This window comes from Umbelopsis ramanniana (genome assembly GCF_025399195.1).
Source record: "Umbelopsis ramanniana AG unplaced genomic scaffold K450scaffold_33, whole genome shotgun sequence".
Lineage (NCBI taxonomy): Eukaryota > Fungi > Mucoromycota > Umbelopsidomycetes > Umbelopsidales > Umbelopsidaceae > Umbelopsis > Umbelopsis ramanniana.
In genome coordinates, this window is record NW_026252119.1 from 174773 (window position 1) to 201117 (window position 26345).

Sequence of the window (26345 nt, forward strand, 5' to 3'; positions counted from 1 at the left end):
AAGAAAAATGGAGTGGCAAGTTTTCAATCGGCCATGAGATTTTATATCACTCGATTTTTTTTTGAATGTTCTGAAACCAAGGGTTTCCTATTCACGGGAACCGACAAATTGGAGGTAGGCATTTCTCGTCATGTCACTAATTTTTTAACTTGAGCTTGAAAACGCATCTGAAACATTGTGGATGTCATTGGTAGTGTTGAAGAAGTATGTATCAAAAGAGGTATCGCCTATTTATGACAGCTTCCAGTTGAAAAATACTATTAATGGTAATAATAAATATCTGCACGAGCCCTTTGTGAAATTTTTTGGTATTAAGAACAATCAGAGCAGTCTTTATCGATCAGCGGTGTTGTATGATTCGCTCAACTTAAGCCAGTCTGACCCTACACCAACGAACTCTACGCGACACAGTCCAGCTGCGCCTCCAGAAGCAATCCATCCACTAGTCAAGAGGTTTGGATTCCAAACACACTAGTGATACACATTAGCACCGAAGTAATGACGTTAGGACAAACCCTAAAAGCTCCAAAACGTACCTTTTGGATAGCGATTTCTGGGTCTAAGAACAGATAGTACAGCGATTCCATTGCCCGCTTTTTGGCTTCATACACCTGATTGGAATGCAAGTGATTGGTCAGTGCGTTGGACCCTGTCACATCAATCCTGGGGACTAAGACTTACACCTGGTTTGATACCATCTACATATCTATATTTCTTGGGATTCTCTTCAAGTTTCATTCTGTATATAGTAGTAATAATCGGTTTCTAGCGGAAGCAATGCAAGTGCTCACTGTGGTTAGCGGATTGATTTACACTCAGATTGCGGTCATGGCAAGAAGTCTTACCTGATTTTTCACTTTCCCATGGTAAGGATTTTTCATTTTCAGCCAGCCATCTGACGATGAAAAGAGGATGAAAGGATGAAAGTAACTTCCAGCAGATTGCCATACTTCGCCTCTATTATCAGCCTCCTTTTTAGTGGTGCCATGTTCTGTAGTGACTCCCGTACGAGCAGATCGTATGTTTCGCTCCACATCAGTGAAGAAGAAATTTTCAGTGTACGAAGGCCACGCCACGGTATTCATAAAACCTTTTTCAGAATTAGTATAAGGTACCTTTTTTCAAAGCGCTGAATGAATGAATGAGGTACCTCGATTTTTCCAATATGTAGCACCGGTCCAAGGGTCCCGGTCATCAAAGCAGCGAACTCGGCCATCTTGCCCACAACTGACGAAATCATGTTCATTTGAGTCATGCCTTGAATGATACGTCAAATCCCGTACAGCGGAAGTATGTGCTTTCACATTATAGACAAGAGCATGTGCAATATCTGCAAAGCGCAGTAGCCAGTTCAGCACTCAGCGTAGATCGGTCTCCATCATCCAAGAGACCAAAGTCGGTCACTTACCCTCTGTTTCCGTGTCTTTGTTAGCTCCAGCTCTATTCTTTATGGCCCACTCAACATTCCATAAACTTATGTGCCCTGTACAACACAATGTTAATGCACAGTGTATGCCAATGCCGATTCAACCATATCCTCTTACCTTTTGAACAGCCTGCAATCAGCTTGTAGGGTCCACCCCAAGATATGGTTGTAAGACATGTATCAGGTATGGAGAGTATCGCTAACGATTTTTCAAGTTTAACTAATGGGACGTAATGGAAGGTTAATATTTTTTGCATGCGAGTGATGATAACCGGCTCGAAATTTGTACGCACTATATACTGTAGAACGCTTGTGTTCGCCGGACTGCGCGCTTTTTCCTTTCCCTTTCTCTTTCATCCGAAGTCCATCTGGGTGCGGCACTGATATAAGTCGAATGGTTCCATCACCAAAGGCAACAGCCATAATTCCTAGACGCGGTGTGAAAGTCTGTCCTTCAAGGGGCTAGAGTTGATACGGCCTTAGTATTATTTTTTATAAGCACACTCCATGCACTAAATATATGCCCCAAAACATACCTCTTGGTACGTTCCAAGTGGGCACCATTGCAATGCTCTGACAATACCGAGGTCGTGTGCTATACAGAGATCCAAAGTTGGTGCGGCAATAGGGCTCTCTTCGCTTTCAACTAGTCGCAAATCCATGCGCCAAATCTGAATGCAGTTTTCTACAGTACCAGCTTCCTGTATCTCTCCAACATTGTGGTGCTCATCTGTGGTGCCAGGATAGCCTGCAACGGCCAAATATTGGATATGCGGATCTGATGCGGAAGGCGATTTCGGTGCAAAATCAAGGCCCCAGATGGATCCACCTGTATTGAGGACAAAGCTTTTATGATATTTGAGGTATTTTGGACCTAATTGGCCATCAGCATGATTGTTTTTGGAGTCAATATTACAATAAGAGAATTACATACATAGTGCAACACTCTGCTGAGGCTGTATCTTGACTTCGGTCTGTTTCTGTATGCCGGCAATGATTGTAACGCTGTCTTTTCTTTTTGGTAAGAACGCCTTACCCTCGCTGAGCCATTATAAAATATATCAGTACTTCCGTCCCATAGCGTTGTCATGGCCCTTTGTAAAGTTCTTACGTTGGTTTCATAACGCGAAATTCGGAATCCTGACATTCAACGTCTTGGTACGCTGGCTGATCGAAGCAATCACCGTAATCGACCAATGGTGCAGCAGAGGGTCCACGGGTATCTGCATACCACTCCCTGAAAGGCGAATCTGTTTTGTCCTGCACGGCCATGAGTAAGTTACCGAACTGAGCTCGCGTTAAGCAAGGCAATTTTTCAACTGCAAATATTTGAAGTGGCGAGAAGATTTCAATGGTTGATTTTTTGAGGAGGTCGAAACGCTATCAATTCATTATGCGAGTTGTGCATCCTGGAAATATGTTTACATCCTCAGGACAGAGAGGTTAACTGGAGGAACTCTTCGGGGGACCTCTTGCCACATTCCTCGCTCGCGGACGAGAAAACCTCCCGCGGAAGCCCATCGCTCGGCCATCCTCGACTTGCTTGACAACCGTAAAGAGATTCGCGAATCTTCCATACATAAGGCTTTCTTCCGAGCGCCTCCCGACCAGACCCTTCGCGAAAGCCAAGACTTTCTTGTGGATATCTCCTCAGTTATCGAACATTTCGAGCGACTCGGCTCCAACGACTTCATGCCGTTGAAGGAGCTGACCCAGAAACTCTGCTGGCTCCTCGGCCTGTGCGGGTTTATGTGTCTCTCAGACATCGAACGAATCAACCTGGAAGAGAGTGGTCATCGCATCCTTTTTGCTCGCTGACCCAACTTTGTACGGTGGCGGTGTTCAGAGCCTACAACGCTCTCATGGACACCATTGCGGAAATATCATGTATTCAATCAGATAAAATTCAACTACTAGACAACGCCAAGCCCATCGTTCGTGCCATTTTCCTCACCCTGCTCTGCTCCATGTTACTATCCACTACTTGATTCGGTTCATCAGTAGTTTTCACACAACTATCTGTGCTCAACGGATCAATAACTGGACCACTGCTATCACCGCCCTGATTCCGCAGGACTTGTCCCATTCAAGCCTCCGACTACGAGTCTCGACAAGCTACACCAAACATAGGACTTGTCGAAAAGAGGATAGATTCATAGCAGTAAATGACTCTGTCTCAGCATTATCGAACGACTTGGTAACTTCTTGGCAAGGACCCGCGTGGACGCTGAGGTAGCCCATGGGAACTGGCCATGGGAGGCCACTGATTCAGCCGATATTGAATAAAACTAGAAGAGATACACCAAATGTGCAGATAGGTATCGAAGCAACAATATGCAAAATGTTCAGCATCATTTGAAAGTTTCCAACAAAAATTTTATGAGTAGCAAATGTGCATTTCCCGGATCTATAAATGTACTTGACTCCACTTTCTATAGAAAAGAATGAAAAGAAAAAAAAAGTTGATACTGACAGAATGCTGTAGAAGCAAAAGACACGAAGAAGCAAAGAAATATGATAAGAAAGGGGGGTCTATACAAGCTTTTTACGATAAGAGGCACTAGGGTTATTGTTAAGCAGAATCGCAGATATGAAACGAAGGTGTAGCGAATGAGCTGAAGAAAGAGAGAATAGTGTGTTTCTGTGACACTAGAATACTGGGGTTGTTGTGTGGAAGGACGACCTCCCAAAGCGAAAAACAAAAAAGATACGGGAAAAATGCAAAACGTCAACCGATACGGCACAGAGAGAAATATAAGAAAAGAATTGAAGATAGGGTTATTTCTTTTTTGAATGCTTGAACATACTTAAAACCAGCTTGTTTTGTTCTGATATTGAACAGGTACTGATGTGTTAGATGGACCTCTTCCGTAACCTCCACCATAACTATTGTACATGTCTGATGCATAACCACCACCATTTCCGCGATACCAGTTATCACCACCATTTTGTTGCTGCTGTTGCTGTGGATACTTTCTGAAATCTCGGCTGCCAAAGCTACCTCCGCGGCCACGGCCTCGACCTCCACGGCCGCCGCCACCACTGTACATTCGGTTCTCTCGAACAATGGATTCCAACCATGAAGGGACCTCTTGATTAGCTTCCTTGAGGATATCAATGAGATCGCCAGCAATACCTTTGTTGCCACGGTTGAAGAATGCGGTTGCAGATCCAGTATTACCAGCACGGCCAGTACGACCAATGCGATGAACATAATCATCAATGTCGGTGGGAAGGTCATAAGAAATGACATGTCCAACGTTCGCTATGTCCAAACCACGAGCAGCCACGGCAGTAGCCACCATAATGGGGGTTCGACCATTACGGAATGAATCTAAGGCTCTTTCACGTTCCCTTTGTGTACGATCTCCATGAATGGCTGTAGCAGGAAAGTTTTGACCAACCAGGAAGTCGCATAGCATATCGGCCATTCGCTTGGTTTCAACAAAGATGAGCGTCAAGCCCGTCAATTCGGAAGAATGTAGAATATCCAGTAAAACGGAACGTTTGTCTTCATCTTCTACATACTCAATCTTTTGGGTGATATTTTCAGAGGTTGAACCAACCCTTCCAACCGATAAGAAGATGTATTCCTTCAAAAAGTCGCGAGCCAGGTACTGGATATCTCTTGGAAAAGTTGCACTGAACATCAAAGTGATACGATCTTCCACCCCTGGCATATCCTCCTGCTCTACAATGCGTCGAATTTGAGGCTCGAAACCCATGTCAAGCATTCTGTCAGCTTCATCGAGCACGAGATACTTGATTTGCGAGAGAGAGATCCGCGCGCGTTCAATTAGATCCACGAGGCGACCCGGTGTAGCCACCAGAAGATCACAACCTCGTTCAATTTGCCGCAGCTGTTGTCCGATGTCTGCGCCACCATATACTACACATGGTCGAACCCAACTGCGGTAAGCGAATTTCCGTGCTTCATCGTAAATTTGGCAGGTCAATTCACGAGTAGGCGAGAGAATAATGACACTTGGGTAAGCCTTTTTGGTACGCAGGTAGGAGGGTCTATTTCCTTCCTGTGGGGGAGCGGAAGCAATGGGGCCATCTGAAAACAGCTTTGACAACACGGGGAAGAGAAATCCTGCGGTCTTTCCCGAACCTAAACACATATGTGAAGTCTGTTAGACTATGGTAAAAATTAGAGACTATCATTGCTGTATTTTAATTACCGGTCTGAGCACAGGCCATCAGATCTCTTCCCGCCTCAACAATTGGAATAGAGTACTTCTGGACAGGAGTTGGGGTGGTGTAGCGAGCCAAGTCAATGTTGCTAAGCAGATGTTGGTCCAAAGGTGGAGAAGTGAACTGCGTGATGGGCTCGGGAACGTCAGTGCCGCTGGCTTCGACAGGAATATCGTCGTACTTTTCAAAGTTGATGCCGGTATGTTGACGATCGACGTCTTCAGGAGCACCAAACAACTCATGCTCGATACGAGGGTTGCGGGCGGCAAAGTGATGAACTCCATTCTTCCAATATCCTTGACTTTCATCTCGACGAGGCACATAATCTTGGTCACCCCGTGCATATTTGCCACCGTATGAACCCCGTTCGTAAAAGTTGGGTCTATTACTGTAGCCACCCATACTTTTATCACTCCAACCTCCAGATCTCCCATAATCAGACCTAGAAGATTGCCAGCTGTTGGGTTCAGGCAAGGATGAAACACACAATGCAATGATGATTTTTTTTAGTGAGTTATTGCTTGGAACGTGCCAAGTCCTGCTGCGGAAAGTAATGCTCACCTGTCTGAACGCACAGCACGGTCAGTCGGCTTGCTCCATGTTGAGCCCATATTTCCACGCCCATTGGATTGCTCTTCTTGGTGGTGAGGCGCTCTCATATGAGGAGGCACATAGCGAGAAGTTTGAGGACGGTTATCTGAGTTGTTCACGCCAAGGCGTGCTTGTTCAAAAAGTGCGGGGAATTAAACTCTTGTACATAATGAGTAAAGTAAATGGTGTAAAGACCTACCGAATTTTGATTCTAAACTTCCACTGTTGTTATTTGTCGCATTACTCATAATGTAAGATTTCTTTTTATTTTTGTGTTGTTAGAATGAAAGAAGTACGCTTCGTCATTTGATTAATCGAAGCTCTTTTGTCCGTTTGAAAAATTCACCGCTTGACCAAAATTGGAAACAGCATCACAGCCATATTGGTAACAACCTAGCAGCAGCTAATTTATTCACTTCTTCTACGCAACAACTTCATATGCTTTGAGAATTTATTTTCATGTATATGTACTTGCTCGAATTTGAACAAGGTCTTTGGACTGTAGTATATTAACCTACATTAGCCGTTCCTTGTAGGCAATGTCCTACAGACATCATCGATCATACAAGCTTGAGTGTTAGAGATCATCCATTGACGCACTGTTATTAATTCCTCCTCATTCTGTATCGCAATGCCTTATTTTTCTTTATTGAAGCAAGCATAAAATTGAAAAAAGTGGGTGGGAAAATTATTTTTGATTTTTTTATGTTCGATGTGATTACCATAAAAATCGTAGATCGATGCCGTCTTCCTCGTCAGATACGAGTTGTCGTTCTGTGACGCCCATGTTTCGAATAACACTAATATACTCAAAGAAGACATTTCTCCAGCCGGATGCTTGAGATGGGCTATCAGCGATCATGAGCATCTTGTAATCTATTGCTTCTCCCTCGTCTAGTGTGACGGAGCTGTTCTTGGATACGCATCGAGGATCCATTTCAAGAGAAAATCCTGTACAACCGAGACTCACTTTTTCGTCGGTAGTAGATATGTTACGCAAGTGATTGAGGTTAATGACGGCCAACGCCGGTTTTTTCTATGGAATAGAATGATTATTAGAGAACAGGAAAACAGTCATCACGTTCATAGTCAGAAGCAATGGACTTACCTCTTGGTATGTGAAATCATACAAGCACAAGTCATCGTTATCAACTACTGCCCAGTACCGGGTCCATTTCTGATTCATTTAGGAGGAGAGGCATTAGTTTCACTCCGTATTATCAATGGTGTTGGAGGGCAACCATAATAAAACTTACAGGTATCATATTACTACGAGAGTATACAGTCAAGTAATCGCTGTGAACACGGCCAGACAGACCTCCTTGACTCCTGGATTCTCGAATTCTTCCAACAACGTCTAAATGCACACCTAGTTGAACTTCAATCTCTCCATCGATTTTGTCTTGAGGGCTGTCATTATATCTCCCAAGAGAAAATGTCTTGATGGCTTTATCCATGCCTTCCACTTTTTCATAATGAAGATCGGCCAATCCAAATATGACTTCATTGCCAGACGAGGTTTGTATGGATGAAATTCGATTACTGCTTCTTCGTGCTAACGTAGGTAGAGCCATTCTACTACGAGCAGCTTGTGCTCGCACAGCAATTTTGCAAGTAAATGGACCGTCGACATCACTGTATGAGGGGAATAACAGACCAACAATGGTTAATAGACGGGATTGTTACTACTACTGTTCCGAAAAATAATTGATACTTGCAATAGAAAAGCATCATCAAAAGTAGCAACTGCAGACTGTTTTCCAGATCTCGCCATGGACACACTACTGGTTGAACGCTTGACCCCATTGACTTCCAGTTCAACACTAATTTGCAAATCTAATAAGGTAAATGTTTAGTTCAAAAATAAAAATGTAAGGGTATAAATTTTAGGATCAAGAAAGATGGTTTTTACCTTTACTTGATGCTTTGTTTGACACTCTGAGTACTGTAATTTTTTAAAGCGAAGGAATGAATTGACCTGTGGAGATTACCTGCTTTTACTTTAAAAAAGAAAGATCCGGTTACTTACTCTTACAATAGAATACACCCTTGGCACTTTTGGGTTCCCTTATGTTTGGCATGGTGGAGGATGTTTTCATACCACCAAAGCTGAAGACGTAAATTATAGATTTGAGAAGGACTTTTTTTTTAGCACAGAGATCATACCAGGACCAGATACATAATGCCTCTTACCCATGCTGAGCTGAATATATTTCATGCGCTTTGGGATTCAAAACGCCGACTTGGTTATTGAAAAGCTTCAAGCTATGGCGATTGTACCAATTGGTGGACGAAAAGAAGCTGAGTCTTGATTCTGGGCGGGTATTCTGCTGCTTCACGTAAATATCCACGGGCTGGGATGGTGTGCTCTTAATCCACATCAGCCTCTCGCTCGAGAGATTTTGTATTTCATTGATGGGAGCAAATGAATGATAATGAATGGAATTGGAAGAAGTTGGTGTAGCGACAATAGACGAATCACTATCACTAGAGGAGGAAGGTTCTTTAGGCGAAAAGAAAGAAGTGCGATAAAATGGGTTGGAGGGCGATCTAAAAGCCGTACGACTGAGCGAGCGGAGCTTGGTATTAATTAAAAGGCTGGCACGAGCATTCTTTGGGGGTTGGTGCTTTTGTTCGGCGAACGTAGAGTCGTCTGAGGAAGCCAAACTCGCTGTAGATTCATCGCTCAGTTCCGGAGTTTGAGTGTGCTCTCCAGTCGAAGAATGACTACTTCCGCTGCACATTTGCAACATTAATTCATCAACATGAGGCGACGTGCTGTCAGGGTACTTAAAAGAATCTTGTCGGGGAAACATGTTCATTCGACGAAAAATGGAATTCAACGATGGAATGGTGCTGGCACTCGACTTAAGCTCGCTACGTTGAGCTGTAGAGTTCGATTCATGGGTGTTATTTTGTAAAGCGATTGACATCATAAGCAAATGGATATGGCCAAATAGGTCAAATTATATAAAATCAATAATTTAGCAGTTTTGCAATCGTATTCTTTGGTATTGAAGGACTAGGAATGGGTTAAGTGGGATAGACTTTGGTAAAAAGGAGGGTATAAAATGGTAGCTTTTGAAGCGTTGGTATAAAGGAGAGAGAAGAGATAGAGTGTATGCAATGGGTTCCAGAAGGGTAACAAAATAACGTTGCCATGGCAGCGATTATTGCATACACAGATTCAAGTTCCAGTCCATGACTTGCACAATAACCTTGCTTCGCATTTTAAATGTATCTAAAAATGCATGGTTGTTAATAGCACCATCACTTCTCTAGAGGGGTAAACGTTGACGCCTAATGTCGCAAGGGTTTCTCGCTTGCGGATATTTAGATATGGGGTAGACTGATTCGTGTAATTTCGCATGGAGTTTACTGCAGGCTGGTTGCCACATTCCATGGATGATACCATATTATACCCACACCTAAGTAAGGGGTATACTCTTTTACGAATGTCCTGTATCTACTTGTGAAATAAATAGTCCATTAAAAAAATAATTACTGGCTGATTGTTTGGTTAGCCGAGTAAGGTACAAAATGCCCTAACTGTGATGATTCTGATAAGCAGAACTCACCAAACAAAAATTATTGTAATTTGAACATTCCATAGATAATTATTATACATACTTTTCCTCGCCGAGATGACGCTGATTGACAACTGATAACCGAAAGGTGTTCAGAGGAGAGATCTTGCCACGATAAGCAGATTCCAAGCGAGCAAATACGAAAAAAAATATGTAAATGAGCCTAAATATATCAAGGTACAAGAAAAAAAAACGTAACAAGAGATCGGAACTAGGCGCATTGACCATGTCGACTTTCATTGTTGTAGATACTTGGGGGTGAACTGACTCGAATACTCACTGGCGTTACCTTTGACAAAGTAGTGACTGGATCAACTCTAACCCCCTTCCCCTCCAGAGTACATATGGACAAGCAGAATAATTAAAAGCAGTACTTAAAACAAGGTGTTCCATTTATTCCATATAGGGGTGGTAACAAAAGATTGGCGATATCTGTAGCGAACAGACCGCCGATTAAATTGAAAAGGTGAGGCCAGAGAGTATACTTTTCCTTTGGTAACAGGTGCTCACCGAATGGTCCCAAAAAATGATCGTGCCAAAACAACATCAGCGCCCCCCATATCTATTATTTTCCATCTTTGCCAGATGTGCTTTTCCCGCTATCAGCAGCCTTCTTTGCAGCAGCAGCTTCTTGCTTTCTTCGCATGATATCGGCATCACTGGAGGTAGAAGTAAGTGTAAGGGTTGAGGTTGCAAAGTTAGCAGTGAGTTTTGGATGAACTCATATTAGTTGGTGGTTCGGTTTGCATGGGGTAGGCTACTTGGAATGCCATGCCTTATATTGCAGGTAGAATGACTGAGAGCATAGGGGGAGAGAGATAGAAAACTGTCACTCACCTTTCTTGCTTGTTCTTCAAGGACTGACCATTCAAAGTAGTAGCCTTGGCTTTGCCGCCAGCCTTCTTTTGAGCCTTGAGACGATCTTGTTCACGTTGATTGCCACCTAAAGAAAAACGGAAGGTCAGTTTGGGCGTGAGCTTCTTTTAAATTCGATAGTAGAAGATGTAGACGTACGGGTCATAGTGAGATGTGAATTAAATGGTCAATGAAAAAAGGTTTGTTATGTATAGATTGTTGACCAAGAGAAAAAAAAATACTGGAAATTCCCTCCAACCCGATCGGCGATTGAAACCTTGAGCGAAGTTTCTAGACAGCTTGGCATACACTGTAAAGGTGATGAATGAAGGGCGAGGATGTGGTATAAGCTCTCTGAACCGCGCTTTTATTGGCTGAAAAATATAATCTCACCAAATGATCCTGCCTAAGATCTTTCGAAACTTGATTTTGATCATATCGTCTTCCACTGCTTTCCGCCAGATAACCGCAGCTCCTTTCAAACGAGTAGACACGATCCACAATATCTCGTGGTCTTGCACATTTATTCCTTTCTTTACCGTTGGAAGTTCTGAGCCCAGACAAGGGGTTCCGATAATATATCGCTTTGGATGCAAAAATTTGAGGATGTGGTTCCAACTTTCCTTGCTGCATCTTGCGTTGGCGTTTCCTGCAGTCCTTTTTGTGATGCCTGGGTCCACCACAATAGAAATATTTTCTTTGCTTCGAGTTTCTTGGTTCCACTGCTGCTCCCGGATTGCGGCTGCTATTAGGAACGCTTGAACTGTCACCATATACTGTAGTCGGTATATAGTTGCCGTTGGCCTGTCCCCAATGTACCTGGGATTGTTCTTGTGATGTATCTTTCCACTTCCGTTGCAATTTCAAATGGATTTGGTTACCCATATAAGTTGAAACTATATGCAAAAATGAGGGAAAAGTATGCGGTGAGGCAGAGAGATTGGCCTCCGTGACTGAAGTTGGCCCACGCTCCATAGATCAAGCGCATGCATGGAACATATTTTTCAAAATTTGGTCGTTTTCGGCATCTGGCCATGCCGCCTCAAGAGAGGCGGCTCGCTTCTCTAAATAGCTGGCGATGGATTTCTTTCTTTAATGGTGGCGGTGGCCACATACCATGGGTCTGCGTAGTTGTTGAGGGATCTCTGACATTTTGTAACGTGCTAAATTCGGTGGTGGTGATGGTTGCTTACTGTTGGATGGCAGAGACACATTATGGATACGCAACGGCAAATTTTGTTGATGTCGGTGGATGACAATTGTAGATACTGCCGTTTATCCACACCTGTATCTAATACAGTTGAAAACTTTATATCAATGTTCCCAAGTAGTTTCGACGGTAATGTGTAGATATCAATTTCTTATACCTTGGAGATCTTGGTACTTGGATTCCTCCTTGCCTGTAGAGAATAGTGAGTGCGATGTACTGGGATCCATGCATTAAGTCAAGCCAACCGTTTTTGTGAATTTATCTTTTCCAACCTACCATCTGGATACAATCGTTCTGAGTGCGGTTATTGATATTATTGAGTTCTCGGTTCTTTTTACTTTTTTGTGGCCTAATAAAAAGTAACAAACGTTAACAAAAAGTTAATCAAGAGCCAATTTTTTATGCGTATCAGCTTATTATACTGACAAGTTGCATGAGATGAACAGGTCAATCTCGCCTTATTTGGCCACATCACCCGCTTTCCTTGATGCTGGACATGCTTTATTAACAAATCTCCACTTTTCCACTGTGCGCTCTTTATTTGATGTCAAATCCGCATGGAGCATGTGATACCACTCGAACGCCTTTGAAGGTTGTCAACAGTTTGCGCCATCACTGATATTTGTACCGTGTTGCAAAGTTCCAAATTCATAATTCATTTGTTAGCCTGCGCGAAATACTTGGGTAATATTGGTGGACACTTTTATTACACTGTGATGTGGAATTGTTACATAGGCTCTATGGAAATATTACAAGGATGGGTAGAGGGGGATTGGGGTGGGTATACAGAGGTGATGAGGGAAAAATCTAGAATGGGTGAATATAACTTTTTCTTTGACTAACATATATTTAGTCCTTATTTTTTTTTTTGTTAACCCTTTGTACTGCCTTTCCTCCAAGTCCATGATTTGGATTCAGACACATTCACATTTTCGGTCGAAGACGAAGACGATTTACTAATGGCAGGAGATGACACCGGTCGGCGAGGCAAGAAAGCGTTGTACAAATGTGGGGAGCCTTTTGAGGGTTTTTCCGTATCTTGGGTCTCAACAGAGGAGCTATCTTTATGGTCTTTTGTTTTCCATGGTGTTGCTGTGAAGCGCTTGAAAAAGGCGCTTGTGGAATAATGGTGCGGCCGGTCGGTTGAACCATCATCATCCATATCATCCTCTTCCTCTGAGCCAATAGACGAGTTGCTGCTTCTAATGGATTTGCGCAGTAAAAATAGGGTTGAGGACCTTGTCGGAGAAGCATCCAATGGATGTTGTGGCAATGATTGCTTGATTTGAGAGACCCAAGGTATGAAAGAGTTAACTCGCATCAATTCCAAAATAGAATTTCTGGCGCTATCGAAAACAGCTGGGTGATAACAGCCATGCGTCTGCCATTGGTCCAGTATCGTTTGGCGCATTTCACAGTGTATGTTAATTTCTTGTGGAGAATTGGGTGAAAGATAGGTATCTATAATATACGAGAATTTTTGTTTGAGGAGTTCACAGCGTATGGATTCTTCAGCTGATAAAAAGTGCTCTTCAGCTACAGTATATCGAAAGTGCACTCCCGACGAAAGTAGTACAGGCGAGTTCAAGGAGTCTAAGGAAATCGAACAATCTGTAGGACTAGTGGCCTCTAGTGCACATTGCTGTGCATCAGGGTCGACGGTGAAGAAAACGATAGCGCACTGTCGGTAGCGAACGACGGATGACCAGAATGCCAAGTTTTCAAAGCAATAGGATTGCCGTAAGTACTCTGCGAAATCTTGCAATGAATAAGGATGGGTGGTTTGATTCGAAAGAACAAGTTCAAGGCTCAGTTGTTGGTTCGAGGGAGAGTGTCTGCATGGGGAGGGCATTATCATGTCTTCATGTACTGGCATCTAAGCCTTAATACACATAAAACAGAAGGTAGAAAAAGTAGTTCAGAAAAATGTCTTAAAGAGACTTATGTAGCGATTTTCGTTGGTGCAGTCTCTCTTTCGCTCTCTTTGATTTTGGTCATCCGCTTTCCAAAAAAAAAAAAAAACTCTTCTCGCGTGGATTGTATACATGTATTATAAAATTATCAAAGGATGGCTCCGCTTTAAAAAAGGTCACTGCAGCAGCACGTCATTGCCCTAGCACAATCAAAGTATTTACGCATGATTAAAGCTTGGAAGCCTTTCATCTTGATGGCTTGGATAGGTAGAATACTGCTCAACAGACCCACTTGATACTGGACGTGATAAGAAAGTCAAACTGCTGCCATTTGGATACTTTTTTCCCACTGTTGGAATCGTATCACCACTACTATGGAACTCCGCATCAGTTGCTGAGTACGGAAGGTTGGCCTCCAGGTGACCGAGGTCAGTATGATGAATGCCGGTCAGGTTGATGGACGCCGACGACAAGGTTTCCTGAGAAGACCTTGCTGTCATGTAAGATGCGCTTGTAGAAGAAGGGTTTGTTCCTATCATGAGGGTAGAACGCTGGACCGCGGCTGTGAAGGGTTCCCCGATCTGCAAATCGGAGATATCGTGTTCAGAGTGGCCGCCATGAGCCTGGCCACGTGGTTGGTCTCCGCTCTCAATGATGACCCAAGGTTTGCTAATGCTAGTCGCTTCGGAGTTCTCTAACGCTAAACTCTTCCGCCAGGCTGCTTCTTTCGCTGCTGCTGATCTTCGAACTTCTTCAGCGAACATATGGTTGAAGTTTTCACTATCAGAGATATGCCGTACTGAGTTGCGCAAAGTCGATACTTGGGACCAGGGCCTTGTGCCTGGAGTTTGAACCGTGATGTCAGAAAATTCGGATACGGTCGAAGTGCGATTAGGATTAGGATATCCTGAAGTGCTGAGTCTTCTGGAAGCGTATGCTTGATTCTCCGCACTACGTGATACTTGCATATCTAGGTCTTGCTGTGCATGCTCACTGGTTTCTTCTTCCGACGCTTCTTTACTGGCTGGTAGTGGGTCATTGTAAGCAACTGGTTTGGCCATGGGCGGGATGGTACTTTCTCCGATAAACCTTTGTCTCCTCTCTGTTCTTCTTCGTCTCCAACAGCACCCTAAGCAGACCAACACCAAGATGAGGAATAGGGATCCCAAGACCGCCGGAAGAACGATAGATAGGATTCGGGTTGCGGAGTTGCCACTTGAGGAGTCGGCTCCCGGTTGTAGAAAGATATGATAGCATGTAGAAGCAGAACCGTTCCATTCGTTGAAACCAGTGATAAGCACAGTAATATTTTGCGCTACCATGCTCTCGGTATGTCCGAAGACGGTGTTTGTAGACTCATTGAATGCCAGCCAAGCAGCAGTCCCATTTTGCGGTATAAACCAAGCTTTATAGCGCAATGGGCTACCAGAACCGGGATCCGAAGTAGCCAAAGGCAGCTTCATGTCCACCGTTTGAGAATTAATGTATTCATCTGGAATGATAATAAGTTGATCGGGAGGAGCATGGCCGTTGACAGCCAAAGTGAAATTGCTGGTGGCTTGATCACCGGTTGCGTCGGTAGCGAGTACAAAAATGACCATAGATCCGGCCATAGCATCGGGCGAGCATTGCAAGATCCAAGTACTACTATCAAACGAAAGCCATGAAGGAAGTGGACCCATGCCATCGCTGGTCCTTGACAATGTAATCTTGGCAATGGCACTGGTTTTGTTGGCTTCCGTGACCGCCACGCCATCAATTGCAAAGGTGTCGGCAGGGATTACAATGCTGAGGGTATTTCCTTGTGTAACATTGTAGTTCTGGATGGGTTGAACCACCGTCAATTGATGCTGGTAAATGGAAACGTTGAAGTAATCATCCACTCCTGTGAACTGTTGAATGTCCGTAGCATGGACCACAAATGTGAAAATTTGAGGGGTCAAGTTCGCAGGGGGGATGCCGTAAAACGTTCGTGAATTTGCATCAAACGACAACCACGATGGTAATGACACAGTACCTAGAACATTTGCCGAATAGTACAATTGTCCGGCAGAAAAGAAGGTGTCATTTGCAAAAGTAAACGTGAATGCCTGACCAGCTTGCACTCGCAGGGACCCATCTGGGCCAACATAATTTACACCTAAGGTTGCGCTTGCTAATTGAGTAGCTAATGGTCGTCCAATGGTGGGGGCTATAATGCTTGAGACGATGACTTGCATGGTACCATAATTAGATAGCCCTATCATGTCGGTCGCGGTGATGGTGATGATTGATTGGCCAACGTCAGCTCCCGAAGGCGTGCCAGTCAGGGTGCGATCATGTAAGGACAACCAATTAGGATTATCGGATAGTATATACGTCAGATTGGACGTTGAAGAAAATGTCGTTGGAAGAAATGTCCATGAATACGGCTGCCCAACTCTGGCGATCAGTGGCTGTTGTGTATCTAATGGGACTTGATACACCGGCGGAGTTTGCGATGCATTGCCAGTTTGCTGGCATACCACGTACGATGGTAAGATGAACACGTACAGTAGGAAACAAAATGGTACAAGCATAGTAGGTACAGATAGCTTGAAGATATGATCAAGTACTGTGAAAAGGATTTTTAGTTAAGTCTTCGTTCATCGACTTACGTGTGCACGTGCATTGTCTTCCAGAAAAGAGATACGAGTCTGAGATCTGCAATACATACCTTTCAAAAAAGAAAAAATTATGTATAAAAGAAAGTTGGGAAGAATACTGGTCCCAAAAACAAGTCAAAGAGCGCGAACGCTTCTATGTTGTAACGAGCGGAGATTTAGCTATCGTTTGCTAGGCAAGTTGCGAGCGTCTACAAGCCGTATTCCATACAAAGTAAAAAAAAAAAAAAACGCAGGAGAGAGTAGAAAGGGTGATAGACAGGAAAATAAAAAAGACTGTAAAAAAAAAGGTAGAAGCAAGAAAAATAACAAATACCTTTCCATAACTGCTTTTTTGCTTGATCAAATTACTCGCTGTAAATCCCATCGACCCCTGATTTCACCCCCTGTTGCTGTTAATGTCACCAAACAGGTATCGACCATCCTTAGCTCTCCAGCCAACCCACACGCGTCAACAAGAAGATTTTGGCGGGTGAGATTACGGTGGCTGAATGGTCTGTGTCGAATGTGAGGTTAAAGAACTACCTTATGGAATATCTCGGCCGTTATTGACGATGGTATGCAACGATCTCAGTATACACTAAAAGGCAATACCAAATTAGTAGTAGTCATGATCCCCCTTGCTTTATGTCAGCACCTGGTGTTCAGGTTAAGGAGAAAACGATGTGAGACGAGAAAAAAACTCTCAAGTGGAAGCCATTTCCCACCTTTGAGGTGGCTGTCGGTGGCGGATCCAACCCTCTGAAAATAAGGAGTGAGATAAAGCAAACGGGTCACAAAGAGGAAAAGCAATCGAAGTTTTAGGATGCTATTCGATTGTGCTGCAGCCTCCCTTTGCACATCGATTGTCAAGAACGACAAGCAACTACCCCGCTTTGCCCATGTATTTACCATGATGACCATGTTTTACTACTTATTGTTTTCAATTTTGTGGGAAAACTCAATTTTACCAAGGGAGCACACACACAGTGGGATTCCCACTTAACGCCTCCACCATGATAAATGCCATGTGGAAAAGATGCCTTTTTGTTAGAGTCAGAGGCGATCTTTATCTCTGATATTAATCTAGAATCGAATGTTCGGTCTTTTCAAATGATGGTGATGGATTCCGTCAGCCAAGTTGACCGGAGGTAAGCGGCTGTAGAAAAGTAATTGCGATTGTGAGTCTCCACACAAAGTGTTCTTAATGTAGTACCACTGTTACGTTATTCCCAAAAAATGATTACATCCCCGAGTATTCGTCGGACATGTCGTATTATTGAATCATGTTAGCACTCAGATTCAAATTTTTAAGAATTCGCTGAGCATTGATTCGAGAATGACGATACGTGCGTTCTTTAAGAAGGTTCTAGGAATGCGCTTTCTAGCTGGAGGTAACACGGCGTGCTATATTCAAGCCAAACTGCTCATCCACTTCGTAACTGGGAAAAAATAAATTATAGGTCAGATGGGGCTCAGTGACGATACCAGTATGACCAAATCGGCTTTGAGTGACTACGGCATTGTATTCTACGTACGCATGTCATGGCTGCGTGAAGAGTCAGGATACTGTTGAGCTTAAACCGCAGTGATGGTTTCACCCACGGGTATTTGCTTGATGCACCATTCGTTCTGATGGTACTCAACTGACCGCGCACAAATAAACATTTCGATAGAGAAAAACAGGATACGTGAAATTCAGGTCTCGCGAGAGCAACATCCGTAATGAAAGATCAATGTATGAACTTGGCATGGCATCGGGCTGAGCGATGTGAGTATGTGGTTTTTTGCAAGGCGAGGAAAACAACTCACTGAAATTGGATATTGTATTTCCTTTCCTGGTGGGTCCGTCTTTCATCAACCTACTCATATTAGATTCCCCGCTGGTAAACTCAAGGCCTACTCTTCGCGTGGTTTTGCATTCTTCCTTCTATTCATAACAACTCGGCAATGCCCAAGGCCATTAGAAAGAAGCTCGTTGTCGTTGGTGATGGTGGATGTGGAAAAACGTCACTGCTTGTAGTCTACCAGAAACAGCAATTCCCAGTGGTAATGTACCTGAATCTGTCTTTCCCATCTATTTGCATAAGTGATGCTGGCACGGTCCGTCCCCCCATAAAAATGGGCAAGCAAAGCATCCACAACCGATAGAACAGCTATGCTTGTTGTTATGGTTGAAATAATGGCGGTCAACCCTTCATGTCTCATTGATAACTAAAACATTGTTGTTTATTTACAGAAATATGTACCTACAGTATTCGAAAATTATATCTCGGTTGTGCATCTTGATAACGGCAAGAGTGTCGAACTCGCCTTATGGGATACAGCTGGACAGGAAGACTATGATCGCTTGCGACCACTTTCATACCCTGAAACCGATGTTGTACTCATATGTTTTGCTATCGACCAGCCTACCTCGTTCTCCAATATCCAGGATAGGGTAAGATAGCCACTGTATCCATCGACCCAATATCCAGGTTCTGGAGCTAATGATTTTCTTACGAATACATAGTGGTTGCCAGAGGTCGTTCACTTTTGCGAAAAGATTCCATTGATTCTGGTTGGCATGAAGATTGATCTTCGTAAAAACGACAAGCGCATCAGCGAGCTGAATGCGGTGGGTCATAACCTGATCTCATACGAAGAGGTGTGTAGTAGGGGGATGTAGTGTAGGATCATACTCTTGGACTGAGTACTAACTCGCGACGCGTCGCCTTGTTTTGTTGTTTTTTAGGGTAATAATTTGGCTAGAGAAATCGGCGCAAAATACTTTGAGTGCAGTGCAATGGAGAAGATCAATGTCAATGGTGTCATTGAGGCAGCTACACTGGAGGCGATGAAACCACGCGGATTGACCAAGAAGCTTTGCAGTATCTTGTAAGAATTGGGCCTATCCGGGAGAAAGAAAGAAGGGAGGATGAGTAAATCCTCGGGAAAACCCCACAACCAAACCACCTTGATTTAGAGCTTTCTCTCTCCCTTTTCCCCTCCTCTATTTTATTTCATTGCCTCTCCCATTTTTTTTTCTGTTTTTTCTTTACAGACGTGACATACTCCATCCATTCTGCTTATATTTCTTCAATTGGGCTATTCGTTGCTTGATATTATATTCAGATGCTCTCTTTTTTTTTGTTTTATTTCAAACTTGCCATGTATAACCCATGCTTTTCTTTTTATTTTACCCAACCATTCGTTTTCATCAATACCCCGCCACCGCCGATCCAATTGCTGTGATGCTCGTATACCAAACCTCCAGAAAAATTATTGAAAATTGATTTTTTCTGTATTTCATACGCTTCAACTTGTGTTGGTTTGGACATGTGAGTATGCAATATAAGTTTTTCTGCTTATACAATATATAAAAATGTACTTCTTTCTGCTTTTGTTATTATGGCCTCTATGCAGTCTATGGGATGGCATGAATTCAATTCTGACAAGTCCGTAACTACTTGGCATCAAGTACGGATTTGACCATTTCGCTGACTTTCTTTTTGTCGGCCTTGGAGCTGTCTATGGCCCAAGCCTTCATGACTTTTCCCAAATCTTTAATAGACGCGGCGCCAATGTTTTGTACAATTTGCTGGACTTCATCGCGAATTTCGTCATCGGACATCTGTGTTGGCATGTAGCGATTGAGAACCTCCAATTCCTTCTGCTCTTGATCAACCAAATCCTGGCGTCCAGCTGATTGGTACTGTGAAATGGACTCTTGACGTTTCTTGATGGAACGTTGAAGGATAGTCAGAATACCTTCATCAGGCGTGGCAGGTGGTGTAGGAGACTTATTCAAGTAGATGAGATCGGAGAGAATCGATTTGACTACGGTGAGATCTGGCTGTGTTCGCCCACGCATGTAGGTCTTTTGATCGGCCTTAAGTCGGTTATGCAGTGAATCTATTGAATGAAATGAATCGTACACAATGAATTAGCAGGATAAAGAATTTCATGCGCCACAGTCATCAGTAATTACCATTAGCGGCTGCTGTGTACAATCGAGTGCTCGTAAGCTGAAATGTTCGTCGAAAAACGTTCTGGCGGAAGGCAATGCTTTGCATGTTGTATTTATTGTTGTAAGGCGCACTGTTTCAATTTGCTCTCGTGCATGGATGTCAAGATCGCACGTGATCTGTCAAATTCCAAAATAGCCAACAGTGCTTCTATTTTTTTCTCCATGGCCGTTCAGCCAATAAAATGTGCACATTGATTGACGTTGACAGCCTGGGCTAATCATTTTGCTGTCCACAGCATCATTTACGACTGTATTTGTCCATTGCTGTCGTTCCTTATACATAATTACTCGTAATCCTGTTATTTACGAAGGTCGATCACATTGAAACATTCTAAGTGAGGTAATGACCCATTCAATTTCGATAGGCTTCCCTGTCTGCCCTGAATTCGCTTTCAATTTTTTTTTTTTTTGGGTAAATTTTTTCTTAGCAAACAGCGCAGAAAACTCCGTGTTCTACTCACTTCTACTGTAATGCCTCACTTGAAGTCCTGGTCTGAAAATTTTCATCAAACTATCTTACCATCCAGCTACAATGCTTTTTTTTATAATATATTCGTCGTCCATTTTGATATGAATATATAAGCTGACGATGAGGACGATGATGATGCAGCGGCTTGTCTTCAAGTGTGTACTGGGGAAATGACATCAAAGGCATTTTTTTACTTGGTGGCTCACGTGGTACACAAAAGCAAGCCCGCCATGATGTAATGGCTTCAGGGCCTGGAACGCGACTCAAAAACCGTTGGTTTTCTTTGTGCTTCTCATCCATCAACACTTACTATGGCTGAATTTGTCAAGCTCTCAATTTTCGGAACCGTATTCGAGGTCACAACTCGGTAAGTATCATATGCAAATAGCTTCGAGTCAAGAATGCGGTACTCATGTTCGGTCATAACAGCTATGTAGATTTACAACCCGTTGGAATGGGAGCCTTTGGTTTGGTCTGGTAAGGGTAGATCAACTGTATAAACCCGACGTTGCAATACAAACGCTGACAATAACATTGGATTGGTTTTATGAAACACCTATTAGCTCGGCAAAAGATCAACTCACCGGCGCAAATGTTGCAGTGAAGAAAATTATGAAGCCATTCTCAACACCTGTTCTGTCAAAGCGCACTTACCGAGAACTCAAGCTTCTCAAAGCTTTGAAGCATGAAAATGTACTTAAACTAACCAAATGGTGTAAATATGCTGTGATTGTCCTCTTATGCTCATCTTTTGTTCTTTTGTAGATCATCAGCTTGAGCGATATCTTCATTTCCCCACTTGAGGACATGTTAGTAACCAGTTGGCAACATTTAAATCACCGTGTTTTGTGGACTGACATCTCTCACTTTTAGTTACTTTGTCACTGAGCTATTGGGCACAGATCTTCATCGTTTGATTACTTCTCGTCCTTTGGAGAAGCAATTTATTCAATACTTTTTGTATCAGATCTTGGTGAGTTTAACTTTTTCGATCAAAACCCAAAAACTTGGAGCCATGATGCAAATATGGAAACCTCTACCAAGTCAAGGGGGCCAAAACAAACGTTTTACAAACTTTAAGGTCAATACTCATATGACCCATTTCTGTGTTATGTATTGCAGAGAGGTCTCAAATATGTCCACTCCGCAGGCGTCGTTCATAGAGATTTGGTAAGGATTTTGCTCTCTTCATCGAACAACTTTTGCAAATGCTCTCGTTCTTACCTTGCTCACCTCAAATAGAAACCCTCCAACATTCTCATCAACGAAAACTGCGATCTCAAAATTTGTGATTTTGGTTTGGCTAGAATTCAGGACCCTCAAATGACCGGCTATGTGTCCACGAGGTACTATCGTGCGCCTGAAATTATGTTGACCTGGCAGAAATATGATGTTGCCGGTAAGAATAAATGGTCCTTTTATTTCATCAGGTGACGACAAACGTCTGTAACTGCATCACTCAACTAAACGAAATTGCATTTAGTCGATATTTGGAGTGCCGGATGTATCTTCGCTGAGTTATTGGAGGGCAAGCCTTTGTTCCCAGGCAAAGATCGTAAGTGCATATTAGGAGAAAAGAGATGGGCTGGAAGCGATCACCATCCTAACTTTTATCTTCACAGACGTCCATCAGTTCTCTATCATCACAGAACTCCTCGGAACCCCTCCAGATGATGTGGTGGCTACCATTTGTAGCGAGAATACTTTGCGATTTGTTCAGAACTTGCCTAAACGGGAAAGAGTTCCTTTCTCTCAGCGATTTGCTGGTCAAGACGAACAGGCAATTGATTTGTTGGAAAAGATGCTTGTGTTTGATCCTCGTAAGCGTATCAACGCTACCGAGGCTCTTGCCCATCCTTACCTCTCGCCATACCACGATCCCACTGACGAACCCGTTGCACCTGAAGTGTTCGACTGGAGCTTCAACGACGCCGATTTGCCAATAGATACCTGGAAAGGTGAGACTGATTTGCAAAAGGGTTGAAAATGTGCTTGCTCGCCGTATTCTGACTATCCCTTTTAGTGATGATGTATTCTGAAATCTTGGATTTCCATAACGTCGATAACGTTGATACCGCACAATTCTTGGGTACGCCCATTACTGGCGACTTGTCGGCTCTCTCGTGTTAGAGAGTATTGGCGGCTGTTATAACAAACACCACTCAGCTCAGGCATGATGACTCGAGTACTTAAGACCGCTCATTTTATCCATTGAGACATCACAACCGTTTTTTTCTTCTTCTTCCTTTTTCCATTATTTTCTTACTCCATGAAATTCACAGCATGTATAACACCTCCTTTTTCCGCTTTGGATACAATGCTCCACTCTGTACCCTCTCATGAGTTCTCCATTTCCGCTTCATCTATATGTATTGCCTAGCTTCTTTTTTACATTTCTGCTCTTTTTCCGTCACCATTTCATTGAAACTACACAACAGGACTTGCACATGTGTTTTCAGGAGGACAATTAGTATTGTCAAATTGAAAATTGGGTATGTACCCAATTCTATACATTTTTACTTTTTTTTTTTTCTTCTCTCCATAATTTCTTAAAAGAGTCATTAAAACAATTTGCAATAAATACAACAATGAAAAGCAGTGATGAATCTGCACGTACGAATGAGGTTGGGCATCTACTAAGAAAAAACGTTTCATTTCGGGAGAATTTCTAATCTAAACAGAAAGTTCAGCCTTGGCATAGGCCTTAAGGTCTCCGGAATAAGGAGCCAAAGCAGGCTTAACATGCTTCTCAAGGAATGAATCGACCTGTTGAGGAGCACGACCAATGAAGGTAGAGGGATCAAGAAGTGAATCGAGTTCACCCCAGATAGGCTTGAAGTATTCAGTGTTCTTAACACGTTCGATCAAATCATTTTGTCCACCTTCCATCTTAACGACACGGGCAGCTTGGTGTGAAAGGACTCGGATTTCCTCGTGGCAGACCTGTCGGTCTCCACCCTTCTTGACCATGGCCATGATGATGTTTTCAGTGGCCATGAAAGGCAGCTCTTGGTTGATGCGGCTCTCGATGACCTTGGGGTAAACAACCATGCCTTCAAAGATGTTTTGCAAAAGGGTGAGGAGAATATCAGTGGTCAAGAAAGCTTCAGGAAGAGAAATACGACGGTTGGCACTGTCATCCAAAGTACGCTCGAACCATTGAACAGCGCTGGTTTGAAGAGCGTTGTTGGCCAATGTCATGAGATGGCGGGAAAGAGAGCAAGCACGTTCACATCGCATGGGGTTACGCTTGTAAGCCATAGCAGAAGATCCGATTTGATCCTTCTCAAAAGGCTCCTCAATCTCCTTGAGATTAGCAAGAAGACGGATATCGGTGGCAATCTTGTGAACAGTAGCTCCGAACCCAGAGAGGGGCTGAAGGACATCAATGTCGATCTTTCTGGAGTAAGTTTGGCCACAGACGGGGTAGGGTTCAGAGAAGCCAGAGAGCTCAGTGACCAATTCATCCAACTTTTCGATCTGTACATTGGGATTTAGATTATCCTAGTGAGTGCATGATTCCAATTTTCAACCCCATAACCCAATATCCTCAACTCACCTTGTCGTGATCGCCATTGAACAAAGCCATGAAAGAAGCTTGAGTTCCTGTGGTACCCTTGACACCTCTGAACTTGAGATCATTGCGAGCACGTTCGAAGTTGCGAAGATCCCAAAGCAATTCTTGAATCCAAAGAGTGGCACGCTTTCCAACAGTAACGAGCTGAGCAGGTTGGAAGTGAGTGAAACCAAGAGTAGGCATGTCACGATATTCGGCGGCAAACTTGGAAAGAATGTCAATGACACGAGCCAACTTCTTCAGAACAATGTCATAACCATCACGGATGATGATCAAGTCACCGTTGTCTATATAATAAGATTGTTATTTTCTACTGTGACGCTTTGGTTAGATATAATTCAAGCATGCTTCTTACCAGTAACGTAGCATGAAGTGGCACCAAGATGGATAATGGGGGCAGCGGCAGGAGCAACCAATCCAAAAGTATGAACGTGAGCCATAACATCATGACGTCTCTTCTTCTCTTCAGCGGCAGCAACACCATAGTCAATGTTGTCGAGGTTGGCCTTCATTTCCTCAATAGCTTGATCAGTAATATCCGTAAGGCCGAGTTGCTTTTCAGCAATAGCGAGATTCAACCAAAGTTTGCGCCAAGTGATATAACGCTTGTCCTCGGAAAAGTTATGGGCCATTTCCTCGGACGCATAGCGTGAGGTCAATGGCGATTGGTACTTGCTGTGAGACATGGTAAGGATGCTTTACTCCAGAGAATGTATGCTGGGGGGTCGGGGTACTGATGTTTTTTGACGAGATCCAAAAAATCTCGAGAGATCCGTGACTGTTGTTTTGCAAAAAAGCAGCAAGATGCATTTCATCCATGAAGGGGCCTTTCGGATGATTTTTCTGCCCAAAACAAAAACATTGCGGCGGCTGCTTTGATCATTGTACGGTGCAAAGATTAAATATGTCATTTAAACATCTGCTTAAAGTATGGAATAACTCAATGTAGCTATGCCATTCAAATCCTTAAAATGTAACATAAAGGATACAAGCGATAGAACACGACTTATAACATGACCGTCATCTTTCCAACCAAAACAGGTTTTAGCCGTTGGCGCTGATGATATATTGTGTTTGAGCGACACAGTAAAAACAATCGAATAGTCACCTTACTCTCGGTTATCGGATAGACTGATGTGGTAAAGGATGATGATAAAGCTACGTGAAAATTTTATCATCAAGGCGCGAGTTTCATCTGTTGATTGCAATCAAGCCGTATCACTACTTGCTGGACTACGTTGCGGTTCATAAATAGATCTGTGTTAAAACTGTGCTGTAGCTTTTACAAAACTTCAGGTCCAGCTCAATACCTGGCGACGGAGTGGACGGCAAGAATCGACAGATTTGATATACAGCTGACAAGGCCTAAGTCAGCTTGGTTTGGCAGAAAAGTTGTGTCACTAAAGAGCAACAGCTGGCTGGCAATGCCCGGAATGCTGCCGTTGTCTATAGTGGTCAGCAGGGTTTTATTATGGCTGGCAGGGGTTCCATCATTTCGCCTCACTTCATAAATAAATGGCTCGCGAGGGGAGCACAGAAATTAGACTTTCGAGGATGGCAAGTCTGACACATAGAAATATATTAAAAATATCTATTTCTATTTGTGAACTTGAACAACGAGCAAAGTGAGCTTAAAGTTGGGCATTATTGCCAAGTGTCCGTCTGGCTGAGAGAGTGCCCCATAAACGCAAGGGTCCCCAAGCGGCCAAAGTGACCGACAAAATAGTTCTCTGTGAACGGTAGATCGCTTTTACCGCTTTTGCACTTTGCCGGCCGAACCTTGATCACGACAGCTCGGGTCTGTTTTCTACACTACGGCACGTGTTGTCAGCAATTCTTTACCAAATGACACCACCCTGCCCCAATCTCTGATTCCATGACAAATTTAAA

The 26345-nt window shown here is 43.3% G+C and overlaps 13 protein-coding genes across 13 annotated transcripts; 3 read left to right on the forward strand and 10 right to left on the reverse strand.

Moving 5' to 3' along the window:
- Positions 1-13: 13 nt before the first annotated feature.
- K450DRAFT_244499 (uncharacterized protein) lies at positions 14-2740 on the reverse strand. Its single transcript, XM_051589592.1, has 11 exons — positions 2538-2740; positions 2361-2467; positions 1963-2300; positions 1720-1888; positions 1545-1646; positions 1409-1483; positions 1151-1330; positions 846-1090; positions 682-765; positions 537-611; positions 14-471 (listed from the first exon to the last, which is right to left on the reverse strand). The coding sequence occupies exons 1-11, from the start codon at positions 2696-2698 to the stop codon at positions 334-336; spliced, it is 1674 nt and encodes a 557-aa protein (XP_051443998.1). The 5' UTR covers positions 2699-2740; the 3' UTR covers positions 14-333.
- Positions 2741-3872: 1132 nt separating this feature from the next.
- On the reverse strand, positions 3873-6495 carry K450DRAFT_244505 (uncharacterized protein). Its single transcript, XM_051589593.1, has 4 exons — positions 6414-6495; positions 6185-6344; positions 5611-6080; positions 3873-5540 (listed from the first exon to the last, which is right to left on the reverse strand). Exons 1-4 carry the CDS (start codon positions 6460-6462, stop codon positions 4234-4236), a joined length of 1986 nt encoding a protein of 661 aa, XP_051443999.1. The 5' UTR covers positions 6463-6495; the 3' UTR covers positions 3873-4233.
- Positions 6496-6895: 400 nt separating this feature from the next.
- Positions 6896-9271, reverse strand: K450DRAFT_281273 (uncharacterized protein). The gene is made up of 7 exons (XM_051593390.1): positions 8408-9271; positions 8244-8323; positions 8127-8159; positions 7933-8050; positions 7471-7849; positions 7323-7391; positions 6896-7250 (listed from the first exon to the last, which is right to left on the reverse strand). Exons 1-7 carry the CDS (start codon positions 9148-9150, stop codon positions 6933-6935), a joined length of 1740 nt encoding a protein of 579 aa, XP_051444000.1. The 5' UTR covers positions 9151-9271; the 3' UTR covers positions 6896-6932.
- A 289-nt stretch (positions 9272-9560) lies between these two features.
- K450DRAFT_244508 (uncharacterized protein) lies at positions 9561-10127 on the reverse strand. Its single transcript, XM_051589594.1, has one exon. The coding sequence runs from the start codon at positions 10039-10041 to the stop codon at positions 9835-9837; it is 207 nt and encodes a 68-aa protein (XP_051444001.1). The 5' UTR covers positions 10042-10127; the 3' UTR covers positions 9561-9834.
- Positions 10128-10162: 35 nt separating this feature from the next.
- K450DRAFT_244511 (uncharacterized protein) lies at positions 10163-10847 on the reverse strand. Its single transcript, XM_051589595.1, has 4 exons — positions 10816-10847; positions 10639-10744; positions 10312-10460; positions 10163-10233 (listed from the first exon to the last, which is right to left on the reverse strand). The coding sequence occupies exons 1-3, from the start codon at positions 10820-10822 to the stop codon at positions 10367-10369; spliced, it is 207 nt and encodes a 68-aa protein (XP_051444002.1). The 5' UTR covers positions 10823-10847; the 3' UTR covers positions 10163-10233; positions 10312-10366.
- K450DRAFT_244512 (uncharacterized protein) lies at positions 10570-11769 on the reverse strand. Its single transcript, XM_051589596.1, has 3 exons — positions 11050-11769; positions 10816-10966; positions 10570-10744 (listed from the first exon to the last, which is right to left on the reverse strand). The coding sequence occupies exons 1-2, from the start codon at positions 11629-11631 to the stop codon at positions 10862-10864; spliced, it is 687 nt and encodes a 228-aa protein (XP_051444003.1). The 5' UTR covers positions 11632-11769; the 3' UTR covers positions 10570-10744; positions 10816-10861.
- Positions 11770-12524: 755 nt separating this feature from the next.
- K450DRAFT_244515 (uncharacterized protein) lies at positions 12525-13852 on the reverse strand. Its single transcript, XM_051589597.1, has one exon. The coding sequence runs from the start codon at positions 13740-13742 to the stop codon at positions 12738-12740; it is 1005 nt and encodes a 334-aa protein (XP_051444004.1). The 5' UTR covers positions 13743-13852; the 3' UTR covers positions 12525-12737.
- A 1-nt stretch (position 13853) lies between these two features.
- Positions 13854-16374, reverse strand: K450DRAFT_244516 (uncharacterized protein). The gene has a single exon (XM_051589598.1). The coding sequence runs from the start codon at positions 16335-16337 to the stop codon at positions 13998-14000; it is 2340 nt and encodes a 779-aa protein (XP_051444005.1). The 5' UTR covers positions 16338-16374; the 3' UTR covers positions 13854-13997.
- Positions 16375-18350: 1976 nt separating this feature from the next.
- Positions 18351-19563, forward strand: K450DRAFT_300712 (uncharacterized protein; the record flags this gene model as incomplete). Its single annotated transcript, XM_051593727.1, has 4 exons — positions 18351-18503; positions 18640-18840; positions 18913-19047; positions 19135-19563. 4 exons carry the CDS (start codon positions 18351-18353, stop codon positions 19279-19281), a joined length of 636 nt encoding a protein of 211 aa, XP_051444006.1. The 3' UTR covers positions 19282-19563.
- Positions 19564-19652: 89 nt separating this feature from the next.
- On the reverse strand, positions 19653-20467 carry K450DRAFT_244527 (uncharacterized protein). The gene is made up of 2 exons (XM_051589599.1): positions 20371-20467; positions 19653-20294 (listed from the first exon to the last, which is right to left on the reverse strand). Exons 1-2 carry the CDS (start codon positions 20453-20455, stop codon positions 19846-19848), a joined length of 534 nt encoding a protein of 177 aa, XP_051444007.1. The 5' UTR covers positions 20456-20467; the 3' UTR covers positions 19653-19845.
- Positions 20468-21143: 676 nt separating this feature from the next.
- K450DRAFT_244530 (uncharacterized protein) lies at positions 21144-23127 on the forward strand. Its single transcript, XM_051589600.1, has 10 exons — positions 21144-21245; positions 21308-21355; positions 21442-21571; positions 21644-21687; positions 21752-21851; positions 22001-22048; positions 22121-22277; positions 22362-22433; positions 22501-22836; positions 22902-23127. The coding sequence occupies exons 1-10, from the start codon at positions 21190-21192 to the stop codon at positions 23006-23008; spliced, it is 1098 nt and encodes a 365-aa protein (XP_051444008.1). The 5' UTR covers positions 21144-21189; the 3' UTR covers positions 23009-23127.
- On the forward strand, positions 23128-23491 carry K450DRAFT_244532 (uncharacterized protein). Its single transcript, XM_051589601.1, has one exon. It carries the CDS (start codon positions 23246-23248, stop codon positions 23429-23431), a length of 186 nt encoding a protein of 61 aa, XP_051444009.1. The 5' UTR covers positions 23128-23245; the 3' UTR covers positions 23432-23491.
- On the reverse strand, positions 23492-25244 carry K450DRAFT_244535 (uncharacterized protein). Its single transcript, XM_051589602.1, has 3 exons — positions 24811-25244; positions 24438-24742; positions 23492-24358 (listed from the first exon to the last, which is right to left on the reverse strand). The coding sequence occupies exons 1-3, from the start codon at positions 25139-25141 to the stop codon at positions 23552-23554; spliced, it is 1443 nt and encodes a 480-aa protein (XP_051444010.1). The 5' UTR covers positions 25142-25244; the 3' UTR covers positions 23492-23551.
- Between the last annotated feature and the right edge of the window lie 1101 nt (positions 25245-26345).

What these genes read in the sequence shown, in the direction of transcription:
- K450DRAFT_244515 (XM_051589597.1), bottom strand. Translation starts at nt 13,742, where the DNA reads ATGCCAGTACATGAAGACATGATAATGCCCTCCCCATGCAGACACTCT.
- K450DRAFT_281273 (XM_051593390.1), bottom strand. Translation starts at nt 9,150, where the DNA reads ATGATGTCAATCGCTTTACAAAATAACACCCATGAATCGAACTCTACA. An exon ending in GGGTGTATTCTATTGTAAGA is followed by an intron (nt 8,160 to 8,243) that starts GTAAGTAACCGG and finishes AAAAAATTACAG; the next exon opens with TACTCAGAGTGTCAAACAAA. An exon ending in AAACAAAGCATCAAGTAAAG is followed by an intron (nt 8,051 to 8,126) that starts GTAAAAACCATC and finishes TTACCTTATTAG; the next exon opens with ATTTGCAAATTAGTGTTGAA.
- K450DRAFT_244527 (XM_051589599.1), bottom strand. Translation starts at nt 20,455, where the DNA reads ATGCAAAGCATTGCCTTCCGCCAGAACGTTTTTCGACGAACATTTCAG. An exon ending in GTACACAGCAGCCGCTAATG is followed by an intron (nt 20,295 to 20,370) that starts GTAATTACTGAT and finishes TTCATTCAATAG; the next exon opens with ATTCACTGCATAACCGACTT.
- K450DRAFT_244508 (XM_051589594.1), bottom strand. Translation starts at nt 10,041, where the DNA reads ATGAAAGTCGACATGGTCAATGCGCCTAGTTCCGATCTCTTGTTACGT.
- K450DRAFT_244532 (XM_051589601.1), top strand. Translation starts at nt 23,246, where the DNA reads ATGTATTGCCTAGCTTCTTTTTTACATTTCTGCTCTTTTTCCGTCACC.
- K450DRAFT_244516 (XM_051589598.1), bottom strand. Translation starts at nt 16,337, where the DNA reads ATGCTTGTACCATTTTGTTTCCTACTGTACGTGTTCATCTTACCATCG.
- K450DRAFT_244505 (XM_051589593.1), bottom strand. Translation starts at nt 6,462, where the DNA reads ATGAGTAATGCGACAAATAACAACAGTGGAAGTTTAGAATCAAAATTC. An exon ending in CGTGCTGTGCGTTCAGACAG is followed by an intron (nt 6,081 to 6,184) that starts GTGAGCATTACT and finishes TGAACCCAACAG; the next exon opens with CTGGCAATCTTCTAGGTCTG. An exon ending in GATGGCCTGTGCTCAGACCG is followed by an intron (nt 5,541 to 5,610) that starts GTAATTAAAATA and finishes ATATGTGTTTAG; the next exon opens with GTTCGGGAAAGACCGCAGGA.
- K450DRAFT_244512 (XM_051589596.1), bottom strand. Translation starts at nt 11,631, where the DNA reads ATGGAGCGTGGGCCAACTTCAGTCACGGAGGCCAATCTCTCTGCCTCA. An exon ending in ATCTTAGGCAGGATCATTTG is followed by an intron (nt 10,967 to 11,049) that starts GTGAGATTATAT and finishes TCACCTTTACAG; the next exon opens with TGTATGCCAAGCTGTCTAGA.
- K450DRAFT_244535 (XM_051589602.1), bottom strand. Translation starts at nt 25,141, where the DNA reads ATGTCTCACAGCAAGTACCAATCGCCATTGACCTCACGCTATGCGTCC. An exon ending in CACTTCATGCTACGTTACTG is followed by an intron (nt 24,743 to 24,810) that starts GTAAGAAGCATG and finishes CTTATTATATAG; the next exon opens with ACAACGGTGACTTGATCATC. An exon ending in TCAATGGCGATCACGACAAG is followed by an intron (nt 24,359 to 24,437) that starts GTGAGTTGAGGA and finishes CCCAATGTACAG; the next exon opens with ATCGAAAAGTTGGATGAATT.
- K450DRAFT_244499 (XM_051589592.1), bottom strand. Translation starts at nt 2,698, where the DNA reads ATGGCCGTGCAGGACAAAACAGATTCGCCTTTCAGGGAGTGGTATGCA. An exon ending in TAGATGGTATCAAACCAGGT is followed by an intron (nt 612 to 681) that starts GTAAGTCTTAGT and finishes CATTCCAATCAG; the next exon opens with GTGTATGAAGCCAAAAAGCG. An exon ending in CAGAAATCGCTATCCAAAAG is followed by an intron (nt 472 to 536) that starts GTACGTTTTGGA and finishes GTGTATCACTAG; the next exon opens with TGTGTTTGGAATCCAAACCT.
- K450DRAFT_244511 (XM_051589595.1), bottom strand. An exon ending in TTGAAGAACAAGCAAGAAAG is followed by an intron (nt 10,461 to 10,638) that starts GTGAGTGACAGT and finishes TTCTACCTCCAG; the next exon opens with TGATGCCGATATCATGCGAA.
- K450DRAFT_244530 (XM_051589600.1), top strand. Translation starts at nt 21,190, where the DNA reads ATGGCTGAATTTGTCAAGCTCTCAATTTTCGGAACCGTATTCGAGGTC. An exon ending in AAGCTTTGAAGCATGAAAAT is followed by an intron (nt 21,572 to 21,643) that starts GTACTTAAACTA and finishes GTTCTTTTGTAG; the next exon opens with ATCATCAGCTTGAGCGATAT. An exon ending in GCCAATAGATACCTGGAAAG is followed by an intron (nt 22,837 to 22,901) that starts GTGAGACTGATT and finishes TATCCCTTTTAG; the next exon opens with TGATGATGTATTCTGAAATC.